At 39.4% G+C, this 12,065-nt stretch overlaps 1 protein-coding gene across 12 annotated transcripts in view; it reads right to left on the reverse strand.

The window, feature by feature from the left end:
• SHLD2 (shieldin complex subunit 2) overlaps nt 1–12,065 on the reverse strand; it is a 76,002-nt gene that overhangs the window by 32,775 nt on the left and 31,162 nt on the right. For 5 of the 12 annotated variants that reach the window (XM_087862960.1, XM_045783625.2, XM_045783627.2 and 2 more), the window contains one exon: nt 7,984–8,217. The exons of the other annotated variants lie outside the window; for them this stretch is intronic. In XM_087862960.1, coding sequence (XP_087719086.1) covers nt 7,984–8,053 — 70 coding nt within the window. In that variant the 5' untranslated portion in view covers nt 8,054–8,217. The remainder of the gene's footprint in view (nt 1–7,983; nt 8,218–12,065) is intronic. 12 annotated transcript variants of the gene reach the window in all.

Genomic DNA, 12,065 nt, shown 5'->3' on the forward strand with positions numbered 1-12,065 from the left:
TAAAGGGAGAATGGATACATCATGGAATATTCAGAGAAAGATTACCATATGGCAACAAAAAGAAGTAATCAAGAGTTACATATCAACATGGATACATCCTACAAATACAAAAATTTCTTTTTAAGTAGGCTCCATGCCCAGCATGGAACCCAGTTCCAGGCTTGAACTCATGACCCTGAGATCAAGACCTGAACTGACATCAACAATCAGACGCTCAACCAACTGAGTCACCCAGGCTCCCTACAAATACAATTTTAAATGAAAACAACAATTTGAAGAATATATAACTTTGGCCATCAATATATTGAATTTTTAAATATTTTTATAATTTGAGTATAGTTGACACACAAGACTACATTAGTTTCAGGTGTACAACTTAGTGATTCTGATTCGACAAGTTTATATATTATGCTATGTTCACCACAAGTAAAGCCGTCAGTATTAAATTATAATATATTGAATTATTAAATATGCCTGAGAATAAAACGCCAAATTCAGGATTGTGATTACCTTTAGAAGGGAGGAATGGGGATGTAATAGGCAAAGGTACACAAAGGGCTTGAACTGTACTGAACATGCTTGGTTTTTTTTAATGAGGTGTGGTTAAAGAGGCGTTCCTTATATTGTTCAGATATATGTTATAATATAAAAAAATCCTAGAAAGAAAAACATTGAGAGGCAACATTAAGAATGATTTTTAAATTTTTCTATATTTTAAAAGCTTTATTGTGATGAATAGTGAATATGTATTATTTTCATAATAATCAAATCTTTTTTGCTTGGTAATTCAGGCTTTTCTTTCACAATCTCCAAACTGAATATGATGGTCCAATAGTTGTAGAACAATGGACCTCAATCTAACATTGCAGAGTAAGAGTTGAGCACAACGATGGCAGTTAGTGATGTGTTAGCAGCCAACACAAAGATATACCACAATTTTCAAGGTTTATAATAGTGAGTTATTACTATGGAAACAAAATTTCGGTAAGTTTAGGTGTCAAGTTGTGACAAATAAAAGAGGACTAAGCCTCACTAATTACTATAACTACAAATCCCACCCTATCTAATCCTCAGAGAAAGAATAACCTGCATAAGGAAAAACCCGTCTAGTGGATCAATCAACATTTTACTACTTATCTGTCATTATTAAATTGGACTCTAGGGGGCCCCCAAATAGCACAGTCAAAACCTTCAAGTTGTAAAGATGCATTAAAATCAAGCAGAAGAGGAAGAAATAAAATATGCTGGCATGCAGGTGAGAATACTTACATTCAAATCAAATGCATAAAACTATTATGATAATGACCTTCCCTCTATCAAATTTCTGGGTTTCTCTCCAATGGTTTCTTCCCTTTAATCTCAAATTTTTAAAAAACAAAACAAAAAAACAAACTTCTGGGGCGCCTGGGTGGCTGTCAGTTAAGTGTCTGCTTTCAGCTCCCATCATGATCGGGGGTCCTGGGATGGAGCCCTGTGTCTGGCTCCCTGCTTAATGCTGAGCCTGCTTCTCCCTCTCCCTCTGCTGCTCCTCCTGCTTGTGCGCTCTTGCGCACGCTCTCTCAAATAAATAAATAAAATCTTAAAAAAAAAAAAACTTCTATGTTGTTTCTTTATTCTTACCTCCCATTTATTCTTCAACTCACTTAAATACAGCTCTTACTCCAATCATTTTGCTGTAACGCTTTTTACTATGAAAACCGATACCGTTTAATAGCCAAATCCAAAGGTCAGTTTTCGATCCTTATCTTACTCTTTGAAGCTGTTTATAAATCCCACTTTCCTAAAGCATTCTTTTTTGATTCTGTGAGAGCATCAGATCAGAATTACTTTGTGCTTAAGAGACAGATAATTGTTGGCTTATTCATTCAATCATTCATATAACAAATACTTAATACTATATGCTGGGCATTATGCTAGGTAATGGGAAGTCAGTGATGACAACAAGGAGCTTTAAGGAGCTTATAGTCTAATGGGAGTGATAAAATGATAATTATAAAATAGCGATATTAAGCTGCCACAGGATTAAATGCAGGGGTGTCCCTAACAGGCAGAAGGCAGGGGCAACCAAACCAAATGCCCATTACCTGCATTTTTCATAGGCTCTTTGGACTACAGTTAATGACAAAATTTTGAAACTGAATTTAAATAAATTCGGAGAAAAAGGAGTACAATACAGCCCCTAAGTCCCCTTCCTCACCACCCCAGCCCAGGAGCCAGGAAAGCAGATTTAGTTTCCTTACCCAAGAGACACACGTGCTATACGGACTCTCCAGAAGGTTTACAGAGACTGTAAGACACTCACTGCTTCTGCGACCTCACTCAACCTTTTCTCCTAAATGTCCTGCAGTCGGACTTTATTTCTTACCTCTGTTAAGACAACAGTGAAGTCCAAATTGTCAAATAAGTACTCATAGTACTAGACGACTCTAATTGTAAAACTCTCTTCCCTCCGTTTCTAGAATGCTACGCTTTCCTATTTCCTCTACCTCTCTGGTTCTTCTTTCTCTCTTTCTTCTTAGACCACCTCTTCTTTTCACTGCACACAACTGCGCAGAATTTCATCCCGTCTCATTCATTTAACTACTAAATATCCAATTATGTTTTACCAATCTATATTTAACAAACCACACTCCCTAACATCAGACATGCTTCTAGTCTTGCTATATTTGATACAATCACAGTAGATAAAAAAGCAATATTCTATGTAGCCTCTTTCTTGAAGGGAAAATCTGACAAAATGACACTGTATCCAGATGGGATTACACAGTCCTTGGACTCAACTCTAGTATGGTTTAGGGTGACAAGGCCCTGAGGACATAGGTCCCCAAGATTCAGAGCCCTACGTGCCCTTGGGCAGGGGAAGATGGGGAAGCACACAGGGGTGACACAGGGCATCTTGAGAGTTCAGAGAAGCTCTCCCAGGACAAGAGATGTCTGAAATGAATCAGTTCTTTTTTTTTTTTTTTTTTAAAGATTTTATTTATTTATGTGACAGAGAGACAGCCAGCGAGAGAGGGAACACAGCAGGTGAGTGAGAGAGGAAGAAGCAGGCTCCCAGCAGAGGAGCCCGATGTGGGACTCGATCCCGGAACGCCGGGATCACGCCCTGAGCTGAAGGCAGACGCTTTAACGACTGCGCTACCCAGGCGCCCTGAAATGAATCAGTTCTATAAAACACAAGGTTATCTGTCCCTGATAATTATTTCAATATGCCTTTACTTGTCTAAATATACATTCCTGTTAAGTGTGGAACTTCCCCCATACATACCAAAAAAATGGACTAGAAAGTATGGTCCTGTTAATTCAAAAAAGAGGAATTTTTTTCAAGGTCTTTATATCTAAGGCTGCTGCTACAAAATTCTGTAATTGACAGGAGTTGTGAGTGTGTGAACAGGGGACTACGATGGGGGGGGCACAAAATATTTATCAAAGCAAAAATACACAGACTGGAAAGTTAAGTTATAGACAGCTGATAAATTGCAATGATTCTAGGATATGTTTTGGGTGTACTCAGAGGGTTAAAGCTCATTAAGATACCAGATGAAACTTGCAAGTACATATCCATTACCCTGGTTAATAATTAGCCAATTTCTCAATCTGCAGAAGGCCACTTCAGTCAGAAAGACCAATACAACCATAATCCTTTATCTTTAAAGTGGTCAGAGTCTGATGAATGGGTCAAAGATTTATAAAACAGGATGAACTGTATCAGCAAGTTTTGTCTTTGCAGAACACTGCAACTAAAAATGCTTATTACAAAATATATGTGGTTAAAAGAGAGTGCTTTCTCCGCCTTATGAAACTCACTGGTATAGTGCCTCTCCATGTCCATTTTACTAAAAACACCAAGCATCATAAAGTTATTGAATAGCATTAAATGGCAAAATGAAGAGGCAAGACAGGGTTGTGATGAAAAGCATGGGTTTCCGAGTAGGCTGGATACGGGTTACAACTCTACTCTGCAACTTACTAAAAATGTAAACTTGAAATTGTAGAAGCTAGGTGATAGTTACACGGGGCTCATCATTACTATTCTTGGTACTTTTGTAGATATCTGAAAACAACTATAATAACAAGTTAAATTTCTTTACATGTCAATTGAGAATTAAGTTTCTTTACCTGTCAACTGAGCATAACATCATGCCCTGTCTTACAGTGTTGTTGTGAGATGGGCACAAGGTACTCCCTCAGTAAATGTGAGTCTCAAACCTTGGAAACTCTACACACACGTACTTGGTAAGGCAAACAAATATCAATCCATGGTATTTCCTCCAAGGTTTTGTTTTTTATGTGTATTTCTACATAGTTATAACCATAAAATTGAAATAATTTTGTATTCTGCTTCAATGGTATTATAGGGCCACCCTTTTATGTCAATCTATAATCTTCCTAATCATTTTTAATGCTCACATAATACTCTAATGATGAATCTAATTTAGTTAACCATTACTCTCCAATTCATTAATTTGTTTCTAACTTGTCATTAGTATAGCCCTTGCTGCAATAAATGGTTTGGGGCATTCAACATCACTTTTCAATTATTTTCTGGTGGTAAATTCCCAGGTATGGGAGATGTATTATCGTGTTGTTTGCAAAAGAACTGAACAGTGGCATGGAGTTGTGGCTGAGAGTTCCAGCTTGACACAACTTTGTTAGCACCTAAAAAAATAATTTTACAAGTAAAGGTACTGAGCTACTTTACTGATATTTCATTTGTATTTCCCTAGACACGCCCAAATAGAAAAAAACAGTGAATTTTAAATTACATTTGGATGAATATCCTTACTACATGAGGAGTATGCAAGCACGTGCATACACGGGCACACAAAGTAATAAAAAAAAAAATGGGGTAAGAAGATAAGCAGGTATATAGCACAGAAAAACACATGGTTTAAAAACAAAGAAAACATGTGTCCTCCTAATAAGATGAAAGAAAAATTAGTAAGTTAGTGAGATAACATTGCTACCTATCAAATTAGCAAAGATTCATTGAAAAGTTACAAGGGTTCAGGGAAATGACTTCTACCCATAGCGGTTTAAACTAGTAAAGCCCTTCTGGAGGGCAATATGGCAATGTATATCATAAGTCTTAAAATTCTGCATCCCTTTGGCCTCACAATTACACTCGTAAGAGTTTAACCTCAAGGAAAAAACATTATATACTCTCTCAGTGACTTAGCTACAATGATATTCATAGCAGTATTGTGTAAAATCTTAAAAAAAAAAAGTGAGGACAAAGTGTATCTTGAGGTCTGTTAAATAAGTTATGGCACGGCCATATAAAGGCAAACTACACAGCCACTAAAAATCATAAAGACATATAATATCACATAAAAAATGTTCTCTTTCTATATATATACAAAACAAGGAAACTATAAAAAATTATATACGGAAAGATTGTACTTTATATTTTAAAACACAGTATTCAGTTTACCACTATTTATATTGAAGTTAGAAACCATTTCCCCTCCTATGTAAGAAAAATACATGTTCTCCATGGTAAGTGATATAAGTGGTGGCCAAAAAAAAAAAAAAAAAAAATAGCTCTTTTATGCTTTAACTTCATTGAATCAGTCCAATCTGTTATCTTACATCATTGTGCTAAGAAGTGACACCGAGTACTAATAAAGCCACGTATTATGTACATTCATGCTGAACTCTATCCTTAAGAATCACCAATAGCCGCTACATGCTAGTACCTGAATTTCCCATTTAAAATGGCAGAACAGGGGCGCCTGGGTGGCACAGCGGTTAAGCGTCTGCCTTCGGCTCAGGGCGTGATCCCGGCATTGTGGGATCGAGCCCCACATCAGGCTCCTCCGCTATGAGCCTGTTTCTTCCTCTCCCACTCCCCCTGCTTGTGTTCCCTCTCTCGCTGGCTGTCTCTATCTCTGTCAAATAAATAAATAAAAAATCTTAAAAAAAAAATGGCAGAACAGTGCCACACTTTATGTAACCTATGAAAGGATAAAAGATATAGTATTTGTCCTAAAAACAAAAGCAGTTGAGGTTTAAAGATAACCACTCATTCTTGTGGCTAAACTAACAGCTACTAAGGCAAACCCAGGAGCAGACAACTGATTCCTTAAAAGTCCTTGCATGACCTTGATTTCCTTTCCAACACTCGGGTTTTCAAGTGAGCAATGTCTTCATGGTCCCACTGCCACCTCATGTTTGTGCAGGGCAGTGAGCCGCCTTAGTCCTGCATGCAACACGATGTGAATGTCTCCTTCCCACACCCTATTGCAGGCATGTGCCTTTCTCCCAGTAAAGTCCCAGCATTTAAACAGGAAGTGAGCCTTGATCTAGCTGCTTTTTTACCATCAGAATACATTGACCAGACACTTGGATTTGCCCAGAAGAGTCTTAGTTTAAGCGTGCTATCCTGGTGGCCTGGTCAGTCAGTTTCCCTTTCCACTCTTCAAACATCTCGGTTTAGAGATACATTATATAGTCACCAAGTTAAGAACCGCACAAATACATGAATAAATGTTCTATTAGGGAAGAGTGTGCCTCTTAATACTTTTTATCAGAAACTTTATAATAATAGGAACAATTTAAGGGAGAAAGGAAACATTCTGTTCAGTTTTCCTGTACAATTTTTTTTTCAAGATTTTTCATTTCTTTATTTTGAGAGAGAGACAGAGAGATCCCAAGCCGTGGGGGAGGAGCAGAGGAAAAGGGAGAAGCAGGCTCCCCGCTGAGCGAGGAGCTCCACGCTCCATTCCAGGACCTTGAGATCATGACCTGAGCCCAAGGCTGAGCCCAAGGCAGACGCTTAACCAACTGAGCCACCCAGGTGCCCCTCCCATACAATTTTTTAAATAATGAAATACTAATAGAAATAAGGTTGAATTGTATCTAAAAATTACAACATGCATTTAAGAATCTCACAACAGAGATAAGAATTACATTACGTAGAGAAGAGAATTAACGTGTTTGGCAACCAAGGGGGAAAAAAGAATCTGGCCGTCAGGTTTGCAGACAGGTACTTATGAAGAGGGGTAATCACGATCTCTAAGCAGAAGCTGGGTTCCAGGGGGCTGCCTGCCAATCCCCGGGTTTGCTACCATCTCCACCCATTCCCTAAAGAAATACAAACAAATCAAGGGAGAAACAAACAAGAAAAAAACTTTGCAGCTTAAGCCCTGACATTCCTTTGTAAAACGTCACACTCGGCCAACGGGGACTCCATCCTTCCAGTTGCTCAAGCCAAAAAGCTTGGCGTTCTCACTGATTGATTTCTTTTTCTCCTAACTTCATCTCCTAACTCATCAAATCCTTGTAGCCCTCCCTTTAAGATTCCTTTAGAATTTGGCCACTTTTCTCCCCCTTCACCTGCTACCGTCCTGGTTCAAACTACCATGGTCTGGATGATGGGCAACAGCCTCCTAACTGCTTTCCCTGTTCCCCAATCAGAACACTTGGCCTGGGTCACACAGCCTGGAGGTCACGGAGCAGGGGCTGGAGGATAGAACGTCAGAGCCCACGCTCCTCACCACTGCTCCATACTGCCTTCTGCTTTTCTGTCTTGGCCTGTCCGTGCAGCTAGAACCCTGCCTCTGAGTCACCAAGTATCCTCACAGAGCACTGGCTTATCTAAAGAGGTGAGAAAGGAGCAAAACTTCAGTATAAAGAAGCTTCACTATCAAAGAATTCCGCTGGGAAGGTTCACTTCCTAATGAGGTAAATAATAAATGGCTTTTAAGAAAACATCTCTTTTAATCCCTTGCTTCCTTCCTATCTGACCCATTTTCTCTCTCCCTCTTTCCCCCTCTCCTTCTCTCTCTCTCTCTCTTCCTCTTCTTTACCACCCCCCCCATCTCTCTCTCTCTCTTGTCTCTCTCTCACTTCTCACTTTAATGAGCTGGCAATGAGATGCTAAGCTTCCAAGAAATTAAGTATTCAAATTTTAAAACCTGTTGCTCAGTAGGTTGAAACAGAAAGTAAACGTAACAAAGTACAGTTGACAGAGCCACCTACCTGACCTAACCTTACACTTTTTCCCTTTCACCTTTAATATCTTCAAGTGTGGGATGCCTGGGTGGCTCATCAGTTAAAGCATCTGCCTTCGGCTCAGGTCATGATCCCAGGGGCCTGGGGTTAAGTCCCCATCCAGCATCATCGCATCGCATCGCAGCACCATTGGGCTCCTTGCTCAGCAGGAAGCCTGCTTCTCCTTCTGCCTGCCGCTCTCCCTACTTGTGCTCTCTCTCTCTGTGACAAATAAATAAATAAAATACTTAAAAAAAATAAAAAATAATATCTTAAAGTATACCCCAGCACCTAGGATAACATCCGTTAACATTTTTCCCCTAACTCCTGTTTACTAGTTTTTAAATTTCTTGAATTTAAAATGTTTGTAATTAAACATTTGATAATAGGCACAGGTCTTGAGAGTCCTGTCAATGACTATGGACGACTATCTGCACCCATGTCGCCATCACCCAAAACAAGACATGGCACATTCGCATGGACCTCAGGAAGTTCCCTCCTGTTCTTTCTTCAACACTGTCCCTCCCTCTCCAACCTACAATTATTTTCTGATTTCGATCAGTGTAGAATCGTTTTGCCTTTTCTTGGACCTCATATAAGCCATATAGTATATGTTCTTTTTTTTTTTAAGATTTATTTATTTATTTATTTATTTATTTATTTATTTATTTATTTGACAGAGAGACAGACAGCCAGCGAGAGAGGGAACACAAGCCGGGGGAGTGGGAGAGGAAGAAGCAGGGTCCTAGTGGAGAAGCCTGATGTGGGGCTCAATCCCAGAATGCTGGGATCACGCCCTGAGCCGAAGGCAGACGCTTAATGACTGCGCCACCCAGGTGCCCCTATGTTCATTAATGTCTAGTTTCTTTCACTTCACACAGTGGTTTTGAGACTCATCTGTGTTGCTGGGTGTATCAGTTGTTGGGAACTGAGAACACACCACACGTTGTCCATTTTCCTATAGATAGACATTTCAGTTGTTTCTCATTTTTAGCTCTTATGAATAAGGCTGCAATGAAGACTTTCGAATTCATAAATTTGTGGACATGTTTTCCTTTCTCTTCATTAAATACTTAGGAGTATAACTGACAAATCAGAGAATAGATATGTGTTTAATCTCATTAGAAATTGCCAAATGGCTCTCCAAAGTAGCTGTGGCATTTTGCACAATCACCAGCAATGTATGGTTCCAGTTGTATCACATCATCCACAATGCTACGTATACTTAGTCTTTCTCTTGTTAGTCATTCTAGAGGGTGTGAAATGGTATCTCGTTGTGAGCTTATGTTGTGAGTTTACGTTGCGCTACTCCCCTGCTGACTAAGTGATGCTGAGTGCCTTTGCAAGTGTTTACTGACCAGTAGTATGTCCTCCTTTGGAAAGTCATCGCTTTTCCTCATTTTGTTACTGGACAATTCCTCTTTTGCTCATTTTGCTGTTGGGTTTTTGCAGTTCTTTATATCCCCTAGATACAAGTCCTTTGACACATAAAAGTGGTAGAAATGTTTTCTTCCCACTCGATTATTTGATGCCGGACATTTTAATTGCTGGGTGTTGGTTTCTACTGTATTCATTTAAAGAGTGATAGATTCAGTTTTGGCACACAGTTGAATTACTTACAATTCATTTGATACTTTCCAAGCATGCTTCTGAGCTTTGTTAGGGTGGGTTTAAAGGGGGCTTCAGTCTCTGGCTAATTTTACCCCACTCCAAGATGTCCAGCCAATCTCCCTGTATGAACCAGTCTCTCCTCAGTGCCTAGTAGAAACACACGCTATTCCAAGCTCTGTGTGAGCCCCTGGAATTGTTAGTGTGCCGATATCCAGTGTGGCTTTCTTTCCCCAGCATTGTGGGGTTTCATACTTTGCATATGCAGATGAGTATTCAACAAAGGTCAGAGGACCCTTCTCTAGATCTCCAGAGATCTCCTAGTTGTATGGATTTCTGTGTAGTACCTTTGCTCCAGTTTTTTATCCCACAAATTCTAGGTGCTTTAGCTTCTCTAAACTCTCCTGGGCTCTATCTGGGTTTCCCTACTCTGTGCTGCAATCTAGAAAGTGCCTACAGGCAGTGTGCTGGGGTACCTACAGTGCTCATGTCATTTCTTTCAAGGATTGCCATCCTGCGCTGTTTTCCAATGTCTGAAAGCAGCTGTTTCATATATTTTAATCCGTTTTTCAGTTTACAATAGGAGGGCAATTTTCAAGGCGGTTAATCCTACACGGGAAGATGTACCAACAGTGTACCACCGTTATTTTTTAGTGGTTGTTCTAGAGATTAAAATACGCACCTTGAAGTTATCATAGTCTACACACAAACAAAAGTGCACTAATTCAGTGTGTGAAAGTTATGACAGCATAATTCCATTTCCCTCTCCTGGCATTCTCACGGTATTATATTCTACTTCTATATAAGCTGTAAACCCCACATGTTAATATTTTTGCTTTAAATACCGGAGAGTCTGCATGTGTCTATTCCACGTGAAGGTACCAGAAAGTTTTCCTGAATACTGGTACAGGTATTTACCCTTCCTGGTGTTCCTCATTCTTTTCTGCAGACCCAAGGTTCCATCTGGTCTCTTTTATCTTTACCTTGTGGAACATTTTTTAGCATTTCTTAGCAGTTCACATCTGCTAGAGACAAATTCTTTTCACTTTTTAATCTGTGTGAAAATATCTTTGTTTTACCTTGATTTTTGTAGACTTTCTGTTCGAGATAGAATTCTAGGCTGACAGGATGTTTTGTTTTGTTTCCTTCGGCACTTTTGTGGATGTCATTGCGTTGTCTTCAAGCCTCCAGCTCTTTCTGGTGACTCTTTAGCCATAATTCATATTGTTATTCCCATGTACTTACTGTGTCTTTAATCACTTGCTTGTGAGATCTACTCTACAGTTTCAACAGTTTGCTTATGGTGTGCGTAGGTCTGGGATTTTTGCTGTTGCTGATTTGTTGGTTTCTTTTTGTTTTGTTTTGTTTTGTATTTAACCTACTTGGGGCTTGCCGAACTCTCAATTCTGTGAATTGAGGTTTTTCATCAATTTTAGAAGGTCTTGACCATGGTCTCTTCAAGAATGTTTTCTGCCACTTCTCTCCTCTTTTGAAAACTCCAAGTACACATACATTAGACTGACATTATCCCACAGGTAGAGGAGTTCTTTTCTCCCTCTCCCCTCCTCTCTGCTCTCTCGTGTGTCACGTTGAAATGTGCCATCAACAGGGTTCCACGTTCACTGATCCTATCTTCTGACATGTGAAGAAGCTATTAAACCCATGTGCAAGCCCAATCTTCACTTCTAATATTGTAGTTTTCATTTCTAGAATTTCTTTTTTTTTTAATTTTGGTTTGTCTCTTTATTTTATGAATTTTTACCTGATTTATTTTCTTATCTTATTGCTAGTAATTCCAGAATGAGGTAGCATATAGTCTTTTTTTTTAATGTTTTTTTTTATTATATTATGTTAGTCACCATCCAGTACATCCCTGGTTTCCGATGTAAAGTTAGATTTCTAGAATTTCTATTTGGTTCTGTGGTAGAGTTTCCAGGACGCTGCTAAAGATCCCCACCTGCTCATGCATGTTGTCTACATTTACCATTAGACCCTCTAGCATTCTTTTTTCACAGTTATCTTTAAGTCCTTGTCTGATCATTCTACCACCTGGATTACCTCTGGATCTCCCTCTTCTGGTGATTTCCTCTCCCGGTATTTGGTCACATCTTCTTGCTTTTTCTTGTGTCTTGTAATTATTTATTATAAGCCAGATATTCTGTATAAAAATACATTCACGATTGAAGTAAGTAATATTTCACTTCTAGAAAGAGACGTGACCCTTCTGTCAGGCCGCGGGAACCGGGGCTGAGTCAGTCTTGTTAATCTGGGTCTAGGCTTTGGCGCAGCTTTAGTTTGCTGCAGCCTATCAGTGGCTTCAAATGTTTAGAGGGTGGGAACCAGGACCTGCCCTGGAGCAGGGTCTGGGATCCAAGCCCAGGTAGGATTCCAGAGACCTGCCTGTGCTTCACGGCTAAGCCATGGGCTTTCAAACCGTGGGAGTGCTTTATATGTACACTGTG

This window comes from Ursus americanus, chromosome 6 (genome assembly GCF_024610735.1).
Source record: "Ursus americanus isolate L20-20 chromosome 6, mUrsAme1.1.p, whole genome shotgun sequence".
NCBI classification, from domain to species: Eukaryota; Metazoa; Chordata; class Mammalia; order Carnivora; family Ursidae; genus Ursus; species Ursus americanus.